The 21836-nt window shown below is 33.7% G+C and overlaps 1 protein-coding gene across 3 annotated transcripts; it reads left to right on the top strand.

The window, feature by feature from the left end:
- The first annotated feature begins 1851 nt into the window (after positions 1-1851).
- Positions 1852-10977, top strand: LOC129872859 (uracil-DNA glycosylase, mitochondrial). Of its 3 annotated transcripts, XM_055947799.1 has the most exons (9): positions 1852-2239; positions 3274-3494; positions 3930-4088; positions 5404-5434; positions 7226-7361; positions 8614-8697; positions 9884-10021; positions 10543-10584; positions 10736-10977. In XM_055947799.1, the coding sequence occupies exons 1-7, from the start codon at positions 1975-1977 to the stop codon at positions 9948-9950; spliced, it is 963 nt and encodes a 320-aa protein (XP_055803774.1). In that variant the 5' UTR covers positions 1852-1974; the 3' UTR covers positions 9951-10021; positions 10543-10584; positions 10736-10977. The 3 variants fall into 3 exon arrangements, with proteins under 3 accessions (XP_055803774.1, XP_055803773.1, XP_055803775.1); XM_055947798.1 differs by lacking the exon at positions 10543-10584; XM_055947800.1 differs by lacking the exons at positions 8614-8697; positions 9884-10021; positions 10543-10584; positions 10736-10977 and having other exon boundaries at positions 4233-5434; positions 7226-7334.
- The last annotated feature ends 10859 nt before the right edge of the window (positions 10978-21836 follow it).

Below are 21836 nucleotides of genomic sequence, written 5' to 3'. Positions count from 1 at the left end.
TATGAGACAATATAGGTAAAAGTATGTGTTATTACATGGAATGCACTAAGTATGTGAGAAATATGCAATGTATGACGTAAAACATGATAGTGCAATGACCAAGCTTAAAATATAATAGAAATCCTTTTAAAAGCATCATAAGTACATAAGACATGGTCAATGCAAAACTTGTGGAAAAATCATAAGTCAAAACGTAATATCATGGGAGAATCATAAGTCATAGTAAGAGTCATAAGTCTTTGTGAGAAAAGTCATAGTAAGAGTCATAAGTCTTTGTGAGAAAACACAATTTACTTCTGTCGGAACGTGACACCCGATCCAAATATATGTCGAAACGTGACACCCGATCCAATTATGTGTCGGAACGTGACCCTCGATCCCAAATATACAAGCAATTACAATTTCACAACCATAGTCAACATTATTTCACCAAGAACAATTTCATCACAAAACAGGCTAGCAAGTGCTCATTTCTCATAAAACCTAGCATGTTTCCCTATTCACATACATATATGCATATCATGAAGTAATTTAATAAGTACATGAAACACATGTGTGGGAAACAAAACCATCACCTATCTCGAATTCGGGCTTCAACAACCTTAAAATGCAATAACTTTTCTTTCTCGGGTTCGTTCTGATTGTTCTTGGTCTAAAAACAATAAATATATATCAAGGATCAACAAAATGACCTAACTATCATGAAAAATAACCTAATTCTCATCCTAGGACAAACCCATGATCTTAATCCCCACCCTAGGGCTATTTTAACCCTTACCCACAAGCCAAAACCCTTCCACAATGATCACCCATCCTAGTTAATAAGCATTAGGAATCGAAGGATGAATTTAGGGAGTAAAATCATTACCTTAAGCGTGAAAATTCGTGGAAAATTGATGAAAATCGCCCTAGGTCGCCTTTTGTCGTTCTAGGAATTGTTTTTGCAGAAATAGATCATTTTTGAGATTTTTCCCGACTTAAGTCGTGACTGTCCCACTTTGGCGAGAATAATTTTGCTCTGGCTGAATATGCAGAAACAGTGAGCTCGGAGTTTGTGCTCCAAGCCCCCATTTCACAACACACCCCCTTCCAAAGACTTATTAAAGATACCTTTCACGCCAAGTCTAATTTCGAGAGTTTTACTCGCATGAATGCAATTCCGCGAAGCTGTAAATGCTCTGTATCGTCTTGGCTATCAACTTACCCAATCAAACTAGAGATTCGATCCTCCACCATTCACAAGGTTACCCTAGACCTCACTTAACTCAGAATTCGTCCAAGTCTAGCCTAGGCTAAGTTTTTCCGAAGTTACTACCCAGAGTTTTCTGGCCCAAAATTCTTCCCCATTGGCCTATCCATAACGACGGGGACAGGTCATTACAATAAAAATACCATCATTTTTTAATTCCAACTAATATTAATCTACTAGCTTACTCTATTAACACAGCCAACCAACACCATTAAGTGTCTGTTTGGATGGACTTATTTTAAATAACTTATAAGTTAAAAAAATAGGTGCAGCCCGACTCTTTTTTTGACTTATAAGCTGTTTTCAACTTATAAGCCGCTTAAAATAAGTCTATCCAAACAAACTCAATTATTTATTAGAGCTTATTTTAAATACAAAATAATTTTAAGTTGGCCAGCCAAACACTCAAAAAAGCTAAAAACAATCTATAAGTAATTTATGAATTTTAATAATTTTTAGAACTTATGAATAAAAAATAATATTTTTGAAATAGTGACATATTCTTAAAAAAATTTATCTCCAAACTTCATCCAAAAATAACCCGACAAGAATATTTAAAAAGAGCCAAATGCTAGCTAAACTTTTAGTTCAAACATATTCTACGAAGTTAAATGTACTCTGGTTCTGTTCCCGCCAGAGAATATAGTGAGTTGGGTGATTTTGGGTTCCATTTCCTCTCTGCTTACTGCTCCTCACTGTTTTTACTTTTTTTTTAAAAAAAGGGAATGGCATCTCCTTCATCCAAAACCCTAATGGATCTATTCAAGCAACCAGCAGCAAAGCGCTTAAAACAGGTCTCTTCCACCGAAAACTTCATTTCTAGCGCCTTCCCAACTTCATCATCACGTAAAGACAGTGACGAAGACCCCAAAGTCGTAGTATCCCCAACGCCGGAGCAAAAGTCGAGAATGGAGTTCAACAGATCACTCGCAAAGGCCAAAAGGAACCTCAAACTATGTTCTGATAAAATCTCCAAATTAAACGCAAACGGTCTGTTAAACAATGCTCCTTTTACTTTTATGGTAAAATTATTTTCTGTTCCTTAACTTTGTGTTACGACTGACTTTTTTGTCCGCAAAAATTGCGATACATTTTCAATACAACAAAATATTTCAAGGACTGCATTTTAGCTTCATCCAAAAAGTATAGAGCAAAACAAAATTTCACATAAGAATCCAACACATTTCTTAAGAAATATTGACCAATTTTTATTTCCATATAGTTTTTTGACATGGTATTGTTTGGGCCAAGTTGCACGGACCTTGACTATTCCAGCATGTTCGTGCCATCTCACACTAGCACATGTATCGGGTTACTTTGCCCACTAATGTTTTGTGCAAATATTTTCACATATTCTGGTTATGATCATTCCAAATTAAAAGTGGACAAGCAAACTGATGTGGCAGATTGTGTCTTATAATGTTTTGATTGTTGGACATAAATTTGTGGTACATGTTTTTTTTTTGTTTAATGTTTGGATGTTGTTAAACGATATAAAAAAAGTTATTGAATTGGATTAATTTTAAAAATTATGTCAGATGTTTTGGACTATTTATAAGGAAAGAAATTCCAGATGATTTGATGACAAGTATAGTAATGTGCAGAAAATTGAAATGTACTGTTTCTTTCTCTATTTCATCTTTTTGGTGTAAGGAAGAACTCCTAGAGGATGCAGACGCACTGATAGATGTCATAGAATCTTTGTAAGAAGAACAAGGATATATCTTTTGCTCTCCTTTGTACCTTTGGATTTCAGGACAAGCTTTGTCCTGATAGTTTGGGCTTTATGTGATAAATTCTCACAAGTCTAGGCTTTTTTCCTTTGAGTATTTGTTAATTACTTGAGATACTAATATAAAAATTGAGTGTTTTCTACTTATAATATTTATTTTTTCATGCCAAAGAGCAATGTAGATCCTCAATTTCAAAACTCAACACTAAGGTTGCTACTTACACAGACTTTAGTTAAACTACTTATTCCTCGCTAAGCACTGAAAAGACATCTCTTGTGTACCAAATGTTAGGTGAGGGGGGTGGATATGTGAAGTTACAGGAACTGTTGATTGAGGAGACATGGTTGGAAGCACTGCCAGGGGAATTTCAGAAGCCCTATGCAGGGAATTTGTGCAAATTTGTGGAAAAGGAAATTAGTGGTGGTGTCCCAATTTATCCTCCACTACATCTGATTTTTAATGCTCTTAACACTACTTCATTTGACAGGGTGAAGGCTGTCATCATTGGACAGGTAGAGTTTCTAGTTTTGATGGTAGCATTCACATGTTACTAATAGTGTGTTCTCAAGGAATCACAACCTGTATAAAATTGGTTTTTGTATTGAAAACTTTACAACCTTACCCAAAAAGGCGACAGTAAAATATTATGCTGTATGTGCACCTGTGATAATTAGTTTCTAAAATATTACGCAGTATGTGCAATTGTGATAATTAGTTTCTTAGTTTTTAAAATGCAACCATCTGAAATATATAAACCAAAGTCCTCTTTTAAAATAAAATACAGAAGTTACTTTGGTTCTCTTTGGACATCTTCCTTTGCGGAGAAATCTGGTATTTATTCATCTCAGATATCACATTTAGGAATTTGGTAATGAACCTACACTATTGGATGCTGGAAGCATTTTACTAACTTACAGAAGCATCATCCTTTTACAATGTGGGTTCAGGATCCATATCATGGACCAGGTCAGGCAATGGGCCTCTCCTTCTCGGTGCCTAAGGGTGTCAAAGTCCCTTCTAGTCTGATGAACATATATAAAGAACTTAAGCAAGATTTGGGCTGTTCAATACCCCTTCATGGAAATCTGGAACAATGGGCTGTACAGGTGCTTCTGAACTTCTTGGTGGAGCTTGCCATCTACTTTGAATTGGTTTCATATTAAGTTTTTTTTTCTAGTGTGCTTTACATAAATCAGTTCGTTCAGTCAAAATCAATGACTTGTTACCTTTACAATTTTTCACTTTTGCAGTCTTTTGTGACACATTTGACACAGGAAGTGCTATTGAAGCATGACCATCATTTCAACTACTATCTACTTCTGATCTCTTTCCTTCATGGAAACCTATATTTGATATTTAAACAAGAAGTGGCTGCATAATGTTTATGCTGGGTTTTTTCACTGAACCTATATGGCAACTGATAAGTCATATCTTTACAGTTTCTAGTTATTAACCGTGTAACAAACTGCAAATGATTGCAGCTTTAAATTCCAATGTCAACTAATCAAAGATCAATGTTTTTTTTTATCAACTTCAACTGCCCATCATTTCTTAAAGTTGGGGCCAACTATTGAGTACATGGTTATCCTGTGGTTTCCTGACATGTTAATGTAATAATAATGGATCCTAACTTGGACCAAGTTGATATTTATGCAAGCTTATATGATAGAAATATATAACAATCTGTAAACTATCAGTTTATAATTTGATAAGTAGTTTGAAAACTGAAACTCGTCACTTTTGTACACTACTGGTGGAATATTTAGAACTAAACTGTAGCACAAAGATGTATATCATAGAAGTTCTCAGCTTACAACACTCCCCCGTTACACTGGCTCACTTGCATACTTGAAAGCATGCTTGCTTGTTGTTAATGTAAGAAGGTTTTTGTTTAAAGCATACCCTAGCATAGATTTATACTTTGTTTGAGCAGGAAAATTAGAGTTGTTCATGGTTCAATGTTGAATTTCTGTTAAATGAAACTGATGCTTTCACATCAGCAAAATTAACTTTGTAAACCTTGATGTACTCCTATTTATAAGTTGTTGTGTTCCCACATAGGTCATTTAGGGATGGGAAGATCACTTTATATGGTTTTGGCAATTCTCTCCTAATGAGCTAGCTTATGGGGTTGAGTTAGGCCTAAACTCCATTTTCTTATCATGATATCAAAGTCAGATCCATCCCAAATCTTCTTTTACTCGATGTTGGGCCCATTATATTTTCCACGCTCCGGTTGCCAGGCCTGGGTGTGCCAAGGGGACATATATAGTCTTGGGAAATCCTTACCTCATGAGCTAGCTTTGGAGATTGAGTTATCTCAAAGTCCGTTTTTTCTTATTAGTGTTGACAACACTTTTATAGCCTTCATTTTTTTCTTCCTTTAAATAATTGTCTGACATAAACCACATTGCTTTACAGGGTGTTCTGCTTCTCAATTCTGTTCTAACAGGTAAATCTTTTGTGTCTTCAGTGGTTTTATATATTGGTCTGGACACATTCCTTTTTCATTCATTTATTCCATATGCGTTTTAGGGTATATTATATTGCTATCGCCACAGGCCCACGGATGTACTTGTGAAGATTAATAGTAGATGAAGTTAAAGGAGATACTAACTGAAATAATATCTTTGTATCTCTTTTCTTCCTCTCTAAACAAATCAATTAAGGTGTGTTTATTCATAAGATCTGAGAATTTGATTTAGGTAAAAAAAAAAGAAGAGAAAGTCCTCATTAAGTAGGTAAAGAAGAGTGATTCTGAACCAATCTCAACGTATCTAGATGTTTGTTCAAGGTTTGAATTTGAAGGCATCTGACAAGTTGCTTACTGTACCAAGGTATCTCCTGCGATGTGAATTTTGCTGTATTTTGTAATCTTATTGTTAGACATCATATTGCCATATTTCAGACTTTCTTTATGCTTCACTTTTATTTCCTAATTTTTGGATTGCACACATGACTGAAACATAAAGATTTTCTGACATGAAACCTATCATATAGAATCTTAATTCATATTGTTGCTTTCTAGTCTTGTCCCATGATGTTGATGGCGCTCCATAGTATTATCGGAAGTCGTTCAATGCCATGTACTATAGAGTGCCTTGGCCAGGGCTGCACTAACTTACAATCACTCTTGCCCTTACATTGGCCCACTTGTTAGTGGCCAATGCACATGCAGTGCCCACAAGCAACGCCTGCAGTAGTGTGCCTTCAGTGACCAACAACCAGTATCTTACACCGTATTATGCTACAAGCAAGAGAAGCTTAAGAGAGCAGCATGCAAGGAAATCTACTAGTAGTTGCCAACCACCTTTATTTAATGACAACCAACCACCTTTGTACTTGTATGAATACGGGTTTAGCTCATCATCTGTAATTAGACAAGCTTAGGTCATTTTAATAGTATATATTTATATTATCAGCAATACAACGAAATTTCCTGCATTCTCTTGCCTTTTTAGCTAATAGCTTCTTTGTTCTTGACTTAACCGATTCAACAACTCGCTATAGGTCTATTTTGTCAATTACTACTGAGCTTAGCACTCACCAGCAAAGCAAAACATTTTAAGTGCTGCCTAGGTTAAAGTGGAGTGTACCGTAGACTTGTTCTAGGTCAACTGTGCAACATTTAATCGTTTTGCCTTCCAGGGAAAAAGTTAAGTTCAGCCATTGATCTAAACACACAAAAGCAACTTGTGTCTCGGTTTAGGAAGAAAGATCAAAGAAGCTAAAATCCAAGGCAAAAGAATGTGGGAAAATCTTGTTAGAATGCTGGCAACAGTAAGCACAGATAGGTTCCTATTTGTACATGTATACAGATGGTTGACATTATATGGGCAAAGCACTACACCAAAGTTGCTGTTCCAAAAAAATAAAAAGAAGAACCTGAACAAAAACATTGCATCATAGTTTGATTTCCTATCCAATTAATTAATAGTTTGCATAGAGAATATTTGTCTCATCTGTTTCTCAATCTACCTTAGTTCACAAGTTAGTGTTGACTGCTACATTTTGATCTTTTTAAAAATTAAGATCTGCTGTTTGGACATTGTGTGTCTGTCCTTTTTTAAACTTCTGAGGACATATTCCCCCTGTTTTGAAGAAGACTCTCCTTCTCATTTTTTCTCGAATGCTTTATGATGTTATTTGCTTTTCTTTATCATTGAAGAGATGCAATGACACTCCTTGTCTTCTACTAAACAATAGCATTTTGAGCCTTTTCTTTTCCCTGATATACTCTCAGTTAGGCATCATCAGGCAAATTCTCATGCAAATAAAGGCTGGGAGCAATTTACAGATGCTGTCATCAAAACAATTTCTCAGAAGAAAGAAGGAGTTGTTTTCATTCTGTGGGGAAACTATGCCCAAGCAAAAGCTAGGTGATTTATCACAAGGCTGCTAATACTCTATTTAGTTTGTTAATATCTGATCAGGAATCCCGGGTTTATAGTAGTTAGTCTCAAGACGACTTAGTTATTTTATGGGCATCACTTGTAACCTCTGCCCTTGTTGGAATTATACCTGCAAGTTTAAGTGTTCTGTGGGAAAAAGTACAAGGATAGGGGGATGATCTGCAAACATTGTTAAATTTTGAATGTCCAGTAGTAGATTTCTGGTTAAATTTCCTGTGAATGAATTTTTCTGCTTTTCTTCCATCTTCAGCTTCTTGCTGATAATTTGGGAGAGCCATTTCATTTGACTATTAGCATCTAATTTTACAAAATTTCATGTGCATTGAATTCTAACTGAATGGACCATTGAAGTGAAGTTAGAAGTGGAACATGTTTATATCTATTTTCTTTCAGAAGTTTTATGACTGGAATTCTTCACTCAAGATCAGTTCTCAAAACTACTGTAGCCAAGGATTTGTTCCATAAGTTTGCACTTTTTGTGTCGAACTTCTTATGTGTCCTTAAAGTGATTGCATCTCAAATATTTCACTGAATATTTCTTCTCAGCAGTATATTCCCAAGTTCGAGTTTTTTATATCAAACATAGTATGCCATCTATAATGTAAGCTGTATAAGGCACTCTATAGACAAGGTCCACCAGAATATCATTTGAACTGGTGTTCTTTTTTCAAGTCATACTTTCTGAAGATAAAGAAACATATTTTATTTGTAAAGTGAACTACTATATTTTTCTTCTTACATGCTCGTAATTTTGGAAAAAATATTTGGTCTTCCTTATTCTACTTTAGCAACAATTCTGTTTTATCTTTTTCTAAGAGCAACAGTTACATCAACACTGGATTGTTGGACCTATTTCACTCCCTACAGTACTTTCTGATTTTTAGTTTCCTTGGCTTAGAAATAAATAGCAATACCTGCAGCTAGTTACGGCGACATCTCAGTGAGTTATCCTTGGTACACAACTTTAGATGCTAGGTATTGATTTTCCATTATTCTGAAAAGGTTAAAGTTTACAATTTATGCTATTGCTTCGGATGTCTAATGAAAGATTCCATAAATGATTATTTATTTCTATAAAAAAACAAATTTAACTGTTAAAACACTGGAATGAAATTGGCTTGTTCAGCTCTACTTTCTTGAAATTGATTCGAAATTGTGCAGACAAGGTTCAAACGGGAACTGTTCCTTTTCCCTCCTAATTAACCCTTTTGTTTTACAGGTTAGTTGATGAAACAAAGCACCATATTCTCAAATCAGTTCACCCTTCTGGTTTGTCTGCAAACAGAGGCTTCTTTGGATGTCGGTGTGTTCCCTTGACAACAGACTCATTTCAACTGAAATTTCTCTTAAATTAGAGTGCTGTAGTTATGTATATGAGTTTAGTTGTTATATTGCATTAAATATATTATTTTCTAATTTTTTTCCCTAATCACTTTTATGGATTGTATTATATAATAATAAATATGCTCATGGAAGTGGGCAACATGCACAACATGACACCTGCATATGAGCAAGCAATCAGCCTTTTTTTTATTTGTTTCAAGGGTCTGGTTTCCTCAGAAGTCAAAAGCTCTCTGCTCTCCCACCCACAAAAGGAACAAATGGGAACTGATATAACTATGAATTTGAAAACTAGGTTATTATCATCGTGAACCATGTATGTGTCTACATCATGATTGCCTTCTCCCGTTTCCTCTCTTTCTGATTTGTTTTCTTTGTTGAGCAAGAAAAATTGAAAAATTCTGGATCAGCTTCTGATCATAAATCTTCCTGTGTAAAATGATTTTTTTTTCTTGGTCTTGTTTAGGGGTGTCAAAATCAGCCCATGAAACATGACACGCCCAAATTTGGGTTGGTCGTTGACCTGCACATTTATAGGCTCAGCTCATTTTAGCCCATCCAAAATGGGTTGATACGTAGCCCAAATTGACACATGAAGTGTTGTCAAATAGTTTCGAAAGGACATTTTTTATTTGATATGCTATATATAGCATAATAAAGAAAAAAAGGTTCTATTAGGTACTAAAAAATTATAAAACAATAAACAAAAAAATAAAACATAGTAAGAATTTGGCGGGAAGTGTTATGACCCACTTTTTGGCCCAATTTAGCCCAAACAACTTTAGGTGGGTCAATAAACCATCCATTTATTGATTCAATCCATTTTGACCCTCCCAAATTCAGCTCAACCCGCCCATTTGACACCTCTAATCTTGTTTGCATGGGGCAGGCTGCTCACATGATGCCAAGAAATAGTAGTGTGATTGGGTGAAATTTCCTTTTGCTAGAATGCACTGGGATATGGTGTCACAGTGGCCAACATCCAACCATTTATTCGTGCTTGAGGAGATGCCACCTTTTAAATGAGATTTCTGCAATTTTTAAAAATGACTAGTGTTCTCTATTTGCATTATCACGTTTCATTCTTGAATTGACTATGAAGCTTGTATAAAACTGTTTTTCTTGCCTTCAACTGGTTACTTCTGCAGGCATTTTTCACAGACAAACCAACTTTTGGAAAAGATGGGAATGCCTCCCATTGAATGGCAACTATAAGCTGCTTCTCAACCATCACTTTCGGAATGCTAGTGCTGCAGGGATTTGCCACTAAGAAGCGATTCTTCTAGGTATGTAGAAGTCATTGCTTTACCAGGTTCACTTAAATATAATTATCATCTGATATCTTCATGTATATAGTAGCTATGGCTGGCAACTGCTTGTTCACAATCCACCTTGCTGGCAGTGGATAATTTCTTGAGAACTGCAGCCTTGTAGCTCATTATTCTCTTTTTTCTCTTTTGGGATGAAGTAGCTAATTACTTCTTTCATAATCATCTCCCATTTAGTGCATGCTTTTGGTTGGCATCTGTTCAGCAATCCATCAAGTGATCTTGTGTCTTTACCTAAAAAATAATGATCCTGTGAAGTGGAATAACGATTTCTCAATGCTTCTATTTTTGTGAAGGTTTATCCATAAGTTGAACAAGAAAATCTTTAATGATTTAAGTTCCGTGTGGTGTTAGTAGTGACTATTTTAGTGATCTGCATGAGTCACGCTCCATACATGTTCAGCACTGAGATCAAGGAAAATAGTGTGGATTTCCAGACTGTTTATTTTTGATATAGTGGAAATCTTTTTGGGTTTCAGGACGTATAAATTGATGAAAGTTGTCAAAACAATTATTTAAAGGTAAATGAATCTTGTTTAATTTTCGAGGACTGAGTGTCGTTATGTATAGTAGGATTCTTTCTTTTACATCTGCTGCCTTATTATTAGGCTACTAAAACTTGCTGACTACTGAACAAAGAAGCTTAATTCATTGCTGCATCCTTCATTTCAGGGAGGCCTGTCTTGCGGTAAATGGAAATTTGGATAAGGTTTTGCTGCTTGTTCCTATTTTTACATTCTCCTGTGAAGGGTTTTACTTAGCTTCCTGTTATTTTGTTATAGTAGTATGTATATATACTACTGCTTTCTAGTTATTGGAAAATATATCTTTAGTTATTGAAAATTTAAACTAAATCGTGTTTTCTCATTCTATTCTAAAATGGATTCAATCATGCTCCTTTTCAACACCTTGATCCTTGTACTCTTTTTATATATTTGTTATTTATCATTTATGCTTGTATATATAGACATGGAGATTGTATAGTAAAGACAACAAGAAAATTTCCGCATTGCTTCTTGATAAATTTTTACATGGTATCAAAGCGTCTCTAGATCCATATTGTTTTCCAATTTTTTTCACTCATCTAAGAATTGTTTTCTGCTTCCTTCAACTCTGATCAATGGGTGAAGAGACAGAAATATCTTCTAAGAAAACTAGTGTGCAGATTGATGCCTCACACCCTTATTTTCTTTCTCCTTCGGATTCACCTGGCATGAATCGGATTAACACAAACTTTGATGGTACCAGCTTTGGTAGCTGGAAAAGAGGGTGTATCACCTCAAAAATATCTATACCCAAAATTCGAACTATTCTTTATATGTGTATAGGATCGAACTCGATGACTTCTAGTTGTATATATGAGTTAGGATCAATTTCTAAGTATATAAAGAGTGTTAGATGTGGTGTAGGGTCATAAGGGATCTCTAACACCAAGCCGAGTCCAAAGAATTTCTATCGGCTAAGTTTTTGTATGAGTCCGTATAAGGGTCAACTTTAAACGATCATATCTCTTAGCATATAACGAATTAGGTGGCTTATATCCTACCAAATTAAAGGTCTTTGAGTCTTCTTTTCAATGCCATCAACATTGCACAGAGCAAAAAATTATGTCCTCTTAACCAGAAGGGTGCGCGCCAAGTCCGCGACGCGGCCTTGGTCAATCTTGGCTCAAATTTTAATTTCAAAAAAAAATGAACTGTGGGGGAACACCTCTGCGTCGCAGACCTGTTCTCAGTTAGTTCAAAATTTAGTGAAATTTTTCAGTTTCAAGTAAAAAGGCAACTTGGACAATTCCCTGAATATATATAGACAGACTTGGACGTATTTTGGGGTCATTTTCCACTCTTTTGCCTACCCAAATCCTTAAACTTCACCCCCCCCCCCCCTCTTCCAAATCATCCCCTACAAAATTCCTATCAAGCTCAAGGGATTCAAGGTTCCTCATTGAACACCAAGCATCAAGATTTCTTTAAGCTTTACTCTAAGGTATGTGGGTTTCTTCATCTATGGGTCCTTCCACCCATTGAGCCCAAAATCCTTTCCAACTAATTCATTTTATTTCAAGTATTTATTATTTATGGGTACTTCTAATTTCTTCTTATTAGCATGAAGCATGATTGAAATTATGGTTATTGACTCAATTGCATGAAATTGATTACTACCTATGAATGCCCTAATTTTCTTTCTTGGGTTTATAAATTTTCAAAGGGGGTATTGTTCAATCTTTCTCAAATTGCTAGATTATGATTCAAATTATTGATATTATGTTCAAATAAGCTTAAATTACTACTCGATTGCATAAGTTGTTGAATTTCAGGTAATTTTCTATCACAAGCTATTATGAATCTTTGAAATGAATGATGGGTTGTTTGAAGTATGTTTTGAATTGGCTCAATTGATAATGTTCATGAATGATCCTTTTGAAAAGCATGTTTGAAAGATGAACTGAATAGAACCCACCTAGTTTTACTATGTTTCTAATAAAGTTTGACTTGAAAGCTTTTTGACTCCAAATTAAAGATATGAAGTAAATGTTTTCGTAAAGGCAGTCTTATGATGAAAAGGCTTCTTAGCCAAAGTAAGATTTCAATGTGAAAGGATAATTCTCGCATTGAATCAAATGAAAAGTTTTAATGAGCTATTTCACCGAATGATGACGAATGAGTTATCCCTATGACATGTTTACGTTTACGATTATGATATGAAATGTATGACATCCCGATTTGCCATCAATGCTTTTGAACATTTTTTCTAAAAGGTAGGTCCGATTAGTATGGTACCCGGAATACTATCAATGATTGTAAACCAATTTTTCTTATAAATCAAGGTTCATTAGTAGTATGATAAATAGGGTATGACAACCATGATATTATAAATCAAGGTTCACTAATGGATTCTTTATGCAATAGGGACAATTCTTGCATATTTGAATCAATAAAGGTTTTAATGAGTTATTCTACCGAATTTGATGTTTTGAATTTTCAAGTTATATGATATGATTATTTTAAAGTATTATACTATTCTGTGGAATTTGACCTAGCACTGAATGAACAACTTTGATTTTAATGGCTTTGTAAAAATATTAGCAACTTGTTCTTAAGTCTTGCAATATTCAACTACTATCTCTTTATCTTGAACCAAATCACGAATAAAGTGCCATTTGATGTCAATGTGTTTGCTACAGCCATGAAAAACTAGATTTTTTGTTAACTCAATTCTAGACTTGCTATCACAAAATATCTTTGTAGGACTACTTTGCTTATGTTGAAGAAATTCAAGCATCCTTCTCAACCATAATGTTTGTGTAGCACTATTTGTTGCAGTCATATACTCTGCTTCAGCAGTTGACAAAGAAATAACTTGTTGCTTCTTTGAAGACCAAGAAAATACGTCAAATCCCAAATAAAATATATAGCCAAAAGTATCTTTTCGTTCCATCATATCACCAGCCTAATCACTATCAGTGAATCCAACAAGACTACTATCATTAGTCTTTGAATAAAATAAGCCATCACAGTGTGTACCTTGAATATATCTTAAAATTCTCTTAGTTGCTTGCAAGTGAGATTGACGTGAAAATTCCATAAATCTGCTACTTAATCCAACTCCATATGTAATATCAGGCCTTATAGAAGTCAAGTACCTTAGACTCCCTACCAATTTCCTAAAATATGTAGCATCAACAAAATCAGTAGTTCCATCTTTAGTCAACTTCAACTTCTCTTCAACGGGGGTCAAGATTGGTTTGGCTTTATCCATATTAAATATTTTTAAAATATCACTCATATATTTTTTCTGAGAGATAACAATTCCATCTTTCATTTCAGAGACTTCAATACCAAGAAAATAAGACATTAATCCCAAATCATTCATTTCAAATTGGTTAATCATAGCCTCCCTAAACTCATAAATTAATTTGGGATTGTTGCTAGTAAATGTTAGATCATCCACGTATAAGCACACAATGAGAATGTCTCCATCGGGATTGAATTTTATGTATAATGTATGCTCATAAGGACATCTATGAAAATCATGTCCAACAAAATAAGAATCAATGCGAGTATACTAAGCTCTAGGGGCTTGTTTCAACCCATATAACGCCTTCTTCAACTTGTAAACTTTGTTTTCTTTACCTCTTTTATATATCCTATAGGCTTCTCAACATATACTTCTTCCTCAAGAACACCATTCAAGAAAGCTGATTTAACGTCCATTTGATAAATTTTCAAATAGTTATTTGCAACAAGAGAAATAATCATCTGAATAGTATCAAGTCTTGCAACAATTGCAAAGACCTCAAAATAATCAATACCCGCCTTCTGCTTGTATCCTTTAACAACTAATCTTGCCTTAAACCAATCTACTTCTCCGATTGATTTGTATTTGGTCTTATATACCCACTTGACTCCAATTGGTTGTTTTAAAAGTGAAAAATATTTCAACTCCTAAGTGTTATTTTTCTCAATAGTAATTTCTTCATTCATTGCATTCACCCAACAATCATCTTTAGCAGCTTTCTCAAAAGTAATTGGATCACAATCTGTAAATAATGCAAAGTTCACAATATCTTTATTGGATAAATTATTATCATTATCAACAACATAATCTTGCAAACGGGATGGTAAATGGCGATGTCTTTGTGAGCGACTGGATGTCTCTGTTTGAATAGGATGAGTTACTTGTTCCTCGTGATGTTTGATAGAACTTCCTTCCTCCATATTTGAGATTATTGGTTGAGACTTAGATGATTCAGGATTTTTCTTTGACCATTCTCAAGTACTTTTCTCATCTCAAGTTACATCTCTACTAACAATTACCTTTAATGTATTTGGGTTAAATAACTTGTAACACTTTGTCTCATGACTATAGCCAATAAAAGTACACTTTTCTGCTTTATCGTCCAATTTCTTTCTGAAAACATCAGGAACATGAGCATAAGTAAGACAACCAAATACTTTTAGATGAGAAATAATTGATTTTTTACCTGTCCAAGCCCCTTGTGAAGTTTTTTCAAAATTAGATCGAGTAGGACACTTATTTAGAACATAAATGGCATAGGCGACAACTTTTGCTTAGAACTCTTTGAGAATATTTTTGGAATGCATCATTGATCTCACTATATCCTCACTATTCTATTTTTTCTTTCAGCTACACCATTTTTTTGAGGAGTATATCTAGCACTCAATTGATGTTTAATGCCAAACTTCTTCAAATAGTCATCACAAATAAGAAATTCAGTTCTCCTATCGATTCTTAATGTTTTAACAAAATATCCACTTTGCCTCTCCACATAAACTTTAAATCTTTTAAAGATTTCACATGCATTCGATTTATTTTTCATAAAATATACCCAAGTTTTTTGACTAAAATCATCAATAAAAGTAATAAAGTATTTACTACCTCCATTGGAAGGAACTTCAACTGAACACAAATCTGAGTGGATTAGCTCTAATGGTGCATTTTCCCTCCAAGTTTTGCACTTTTGAAAAGGTTCTCTGTACTTCTTTCCCAAAATACAAGACTCACACTTTGTATAAGGAAAATCAACGAAGGCAAACCATCAACCAATTTATTTCTCGCAAGATGTTTCACACTCTCAAAATTCAGATGTCAAAAGCGTAGATGCCACAATCAAGTTTCATCAAATTTCATAGAACTAAAGCAAGGTAAATCTCCATGATTGAGATAAAGAGGCCACAAATAATTTTGATTCATTTTTATCATTGCTATTAGTCCTATTTTATTATCACTAATTGTGCCAATTCCAAACTTAAACTGCAAGTCTTATCCTTTTTCTGTCAGTTGTCCTAGACTCAATAAATTTTGATGAAGACTTGAAACATAATGTACATTAGATATAAAGTGAGAAGATTCATTTTTGAAGTAATTGGAATTTTTCCTCTTCTAACAGCAGACACCTTAGAGTTATTTTCAAGTCTTACGGTAGTTTTAAATAATTCATCTAGATCAATAAATAATTTTTTTTCTTCAGACATGTGATTGCTACAACCAAAATCGATGAACCATTCATTCCCTTTATTTTCTTCAATTTCTGAGTTAGAAAATAATAAAGTCTCTTGTTTATCTCCTTAATTTTTAGCCAACTTTGCATATGCTTCTCTATTTTCAGATTTATTAAACCAACAATCTCTTTGATAATGCCCAAATTTTTCACAATTATGACACTGAACTGTTGATTTATCACGTCTTTGAAAATTTTGATTACTTTGTTTTTCCTTTCTAAAATTATTATTATTTCTCTGTTGATAAGAGAAATTACCTCTATCACGGCCTCAAAAGTTATCTTTATTTCCTTGTCCTCTACCTCTAAAATTCTGATCGCTTTGATTTGTCTCAGCTAAGTTTGATATCTCTTCTTTTCGGTTAGGTTGAGTCACATTTGCTTGCAACACTTCATCAATTGTTTTTGTCTTCTGTTGATTAAGGGGAATCTCGTATGTCACCAATTCACCTTCTAAATCATCAAGTGTCAAAGTGGTAAGATCTTTGGTGGCCTCTAGGACCGTCTTCTTGGTGTGAAATTTTGTACTCAAGGATCGCAATACTTTTTCAACAACTTTAACTTGGTCTAATGCTTCTCCATTAGTTCTTATATCGTTGACAATATTAGTAACTATGTCAAAAATTCTTTGACGGACTCTATTGATTTCATTTGGGCTAACTCGTATTGTCTTCTAAGTTCTTTCAATTTGACTTTTCTTACGTCTACGGAACCTCGATGTGAATTCATCAAAATTGTCCAAGCCTCCGTTGTTGTCTTAGCATGTAAAAATTTATTATATACATCCAATTCGACCTTGTTATCAAGGTAAAAACGTGTCCTATAATCCAATTGTCTATTTTTCTTCAATTATTTAGCTACTTCACCAGTTAATGTTGTGCCTTCTGGAGCTTCCACAAATCCATTATCAATAATGGACCATAGTCCAATCGCATTGAAAAAATTCTTCATCTGTTGATGCCAACTCTCAAAATTATTTTTGCCATCAAACACAAAAATAGGACAATTGAATAAATATTGAATATTCATATTCTTTTGTATATGTCCGATTTACGAGTCTTTAATAGGACTTACACAAGCTCTGATATCAATTTGAAGAAAAATATTTTATTTATAAACTCAAAATCTCTTGAATCTTACTTCAAGATCTCTATATTTCTTTGTATTCTATATTTTTTATATATTCTTTTTGTATTTCTGTATTGAAAATAACCTAACAATATCCCTATTTATAATAGTAAGAAATCAAATTAAATTAGGACTATAAAATGTATTCCTATATAAATTAGGACAAATAAATTCTAATTAAACATGAATTAAATAAATATCAAGTAACTAATCCTAAACAACTTAAGATTCATACTCTTGGTTTATTTCCAACAATGACCCGTCAAAAGTATAAAAAAGAAAGAAAAAAATTCCTATTCGTAGGGGTGTTCATCAGTCGATTCGATTTTATGTATAATAGATTTGGTTTATCAGTTTTTAATTTTTGAATATGTTAAACCAGTAACAAACCAATAAGATATTTTTTTATCGATTTTTGGTTTATTCTATTTTTGGTTTACCTAATAAGAAAATGCTCATAAAATAAATATATGACTTCTCACTTCTCTAACAATTTGGCGCGATACAGTGAAACAAGCAAATCAGCTCCAAGCTTGTAAATACTTTGATATACTGAAACAAGAAAGATAATGAGAAATTGCATCAATAAAATCAGATGTAGTATAAAGGCTACAATTACATGTTACAACCAAAACATAATATGGAATTTCTGATATTAATCAAATTTCTAATGTTAATCAAATTACAAACGTTTATGAACTTGCAAAAGGTACAATTACAAAGTAAAAATAAAACTAAAACCAAGCAGTCCAACAAGACAATCTTGTACAATTCTTAGCTCTTACTTTAATCTTTAGGTTTTGAGTAAAGACTAAAGCAGCCTAGTGTGAAGTAGAATTACTGTGAAGACTGTACCTACATAGGGTATGGACAATTAGTCAATAATTGTCATATTTCCATGCAAGTTCATTGATCAATAAGCCACATCTTTATGTATTTTTTAAAAAAGCAGCTTGTTTTAGTTTATATTTTTTCATACAATTTATTTACTCAATTAATAAAGACCAAGGCATAACAAAAAAATTTATGCCACAATGTCAAAAGAGTCAACCCATACTTTGACAATAATTTGATCAGAGAAAACAAGAGATACATTAAAGTCACATTGACTAACAATGTTCTCTATCAATATCAATGTTCACATGTCATCAAATTATTTTGTCAAAACAAGAAATTTTAAATGAATTCTACAAAATCCTTTAGTATAACAACACCATTGATCAAAAACTTCAAATCAAAATAAGAAAATATAAAACCTATGGAAGCCATAAGTATACATTTGTTCTTGTCTTGCATATTTTCTCTTCTGATTCTGTCAAGTACATTCAGTAAGTAGTACTTAGGAATATGGTTTGACAAAATTACTGTACAGATAGTAGTTTGGGTTGCTAATAGAGAGAGTCCACTCAATGGTACAAATGGTATGCTAAATTTTACTATTCAAAATGGTTTTGGCAGAGTCATTTGGTCCTCTAATGCCACCAAACATGTGCAAAATCCAGTAGCATAGCTTCTGGATTGATGCAATCTTGTTGTTAGAGATAATGCAACTGTATAACAGAGTTTGACTATCCCGGTGACATAGCTTTGCCTGGAGTTAAGATTGGGATTGATCGAAAGTCATAAAAAAGCACAAGTGACCTTTCAAGGGGTGAGTTTCATTTGGTATTTGATCTTTGTGGATTCACACAACCATTTCGCATGGATGGTTCTATTGAACGCTACAGGTCTCGACCATGAAATGGTCGAGGCTTTGCTAATGCACCATCTCAGCTACTAAGTCTTGGTTATAATTATATACATGTATCCGATACTGAGATTAAAGAAAGTTAATGCCTCCAATTTTATTCTAAGAAATGGGTTCTCAGGAAGGTAAATAACACATAAACTTTACTTGGAAAACTTCCTTTCTCAAGGAGTAAAAATCACCACCTTAACTTCAATATTCCACTTAAGTTTTATGATTACAACTCAATAATCTAAGGAACTAAGTCAAACAATTCACTTGAATTGTTTATAACACTAAACTCTCTTCAAGAAGCCAAACCCAACTCTTGTTACAAACCTCACAAGGAGACTCACAATAACACAAACACAATGGAAAACAATTACTAAAAACACCTAAACAAAACCTTGCTTGAGTTCTCCTATTGCCTTTAAACACAATTGATTCTTTATGCATGCAAAGAGTGAGTTTAAATTTTCCACATCTTCATGATTTTATAATTGATAAAACTGTGTCTTTCTCCTTGTTGGACACTATTTCCTTGTTCAATTTTATTTTGGTTTGGACGATCACTTTTTTCTTGTCCTTTTCTAGTAGAACTCTATTTAAGTATTTAACTTAACTTTCATAAAATATCCTTTACCAAAAGTAGGTTTTTGCTATATTATTAAAATTTGTTCACCAAGGTTTACTCTTCAATTTCTCCCTTTTGATGATGGCAAATATATCCAATTGTTGTAAAAGACTTCCTTTCAGCATCAGTCATTCTCAGTATATATATCATTATCAAAAAAATTAGAATGATGCAACATCAACAACTAGTGATAAATGATCAAATGAAGTACTCCTGCTTCCGTGGCTTTTATGCATTATCATCACCTAAGAAGATGTAATCACATAACATGTGGAATATAACAATTATCCCAGAATTTAACAATTTTACAACCACCACTATAATGTTATCACTACTTCCCCCTTTTGACATTATTGAAAAGAACAAGGTAAGAAACAAGTGCTAACATGAACATATACAATAAATTAAGCCATCAATTAGAGAGACATAACCAAAAACAAAGATAAGCATTCAATCAGGCAAAAAATATTCAAGAAAAGGAATCCAATCCCGCAGGCATTAGCACAATTTAAGACACCCAGTGGTCCAAAATAAAACAAGTCAAAAATTAATTACAAAAATAATAATATTGTTTACAAAGAGGGACCAGGAATCAGTAAATGTCATTTGAGAGGAGAGAGGAAGATTTGATCAGGGGGTCAAGGAAGGATCAAAGAGGAGGCCTAATGTTTGGGAAGGAATTCCACCAGTGACTAAATGTGCTGGAGGTGTTTGCTTTTGTGATGACCCAAGCCTAGGGCCTAGATGTGACACAGCGAATGAGACACCCGGAGGTACCTCACCCAAGCCTCTTAGCATTCATTAAGCATTTTATTGGTAATGATAAACAAATCAAGTGGAAAACAAAACAGATGTAGGGACTAAGGGGCTTCACATTTAATAAGAGTCAAAGACAACATAATATCAATTTCTATGTCCAACCATACATTTTACATTAAAGACTTGGCGAGGGCTAAGATATGTCCCTAGCTCACCCTCAAAATAAGTGTCAAAAAATAGCTTAATAAAAGTCTTAATGTTCTATATAACATAAGCTTAGAATAAAAAGGATGTTATTTTCAAAACATGGGAACTCACCACAAGCAATCTTCAAACTAATCCGAGCTAGCTACGTGGAGGAGGTCGAGAAGCGACATCGGTTCCTACATGTGATATCATGTAGGCAAAAGTATGCGTTAGTACTTTGAATGTACTAAGTATGTGAGTATGCTATGAAATAAAGAACATAAGAGAGACATGAGTAAGCAATATGCATAAGTGAATGCATGCAGTATACATTATCATATAAAGCCTCAAAACATTCATTTTGTGGAAAAGTGACCATAATCGACATTTAAGACCATGCGAGCTATTACATAGAATCCAACATAACCCTCTATGTTGGCACGGGGAGACTACTTGCCGGGTAGAACTCCATTTAGTTTATATTCAATTATTTAACGTTTGGTGGCTATAAAGGCCTAGCCGACAAGGGCTGGTAACATATAGTTAATACAACATGAGACTTTATTTAAGTATCCCTTAGGCCGAGTCCCCATCTACATGCTATATTCGGTGCTAGGTCAATCCCAGGAATAACTTTTGAACATCAATATAGAAACTTTAACATTAAAACATCAATCGGTGGAATAGCTCATTAAAACCTTTGATTTATAATATCATCATGGATGCATGCCTTATTTACCGTTCTACTAATGAACCTTGATTTTATAAGAACATTAGGTTTACAATCAGTGATCGTATTCCGGGTACCATGCTAATCGGATCTTCCTTTTTGGAAAAATGTTAAAAGCATTGATGGCCTATAAGAATGTCATACATGTCATATCATAACCTTAAATATTTCATTTGATTAAATATGAGAATTGTCCTTTCACATTGAAATCTTACTTTGGCTAAGAAACCCTTTCATCAATCAATCATTTCATAAAGACACCCTTCATAAACATTTACTTCATGACATTTATTGGAGTCAAACTTCATTTCAACTTTATTTTATCATAGAAAACTTAGGTGGGTTCATTTCATAAAGACCTTCAAATACATATAATACTTGTATGCATGAGAGTGATATGAATGCATCAAATCAAACATCTTAAAAACAATCCACCATATGCACTTTAAAACTACTTTTCAAACCCTCATATAAGAACCATGATAAATCATCCATTTTATGTAAATAAGAATCAACATAAGTCAATATAGGTAAATAAACTTCAAATATTCAAGAATCTATACATTTTGAATCATAGAATGAAAACCC

The sequence above is a fragment of the Solanum dulcamara genome, chromosome 11 (genome assembly GCF_947179165.1).
Source record: "Solanum dulcamara chromosome 11, daSolDulc1.2, whole genome shotgun sequence".
Lineage (NCBI taxonomy): Eukaryota > Viridiplantae > Streptophyta > Magnoliopsida > Solanales > Solanaceae > Solanum > Solanum dulcamara.
This window is presented reverse-complemented; position numbering and strand designations above follow the sequence as displayed.

Coding starts and splice junctions, on each gene's coding strand:
- LOC129872859 (XM_055947798.1), top strand. CDS start 1,975: ATGGCATCTCCTTCATCCAAAACCCTAATGGATCTATTCAAGCAACCA. Junction 3,495..3,929: donor AGGCTGTCATCATTGGACAG/GTAGAGTTTCTA, acceptor ATGTGGGTTCAG/GATCCATATCATGGACCAGG. Junction 4,089..5,403: donor TGGAACAATGGGCTGTACAG/GTGCTTCTGAAC, acceptor ATTGCTTTACAG/GGTGTTCTGCTTCTCAATTC.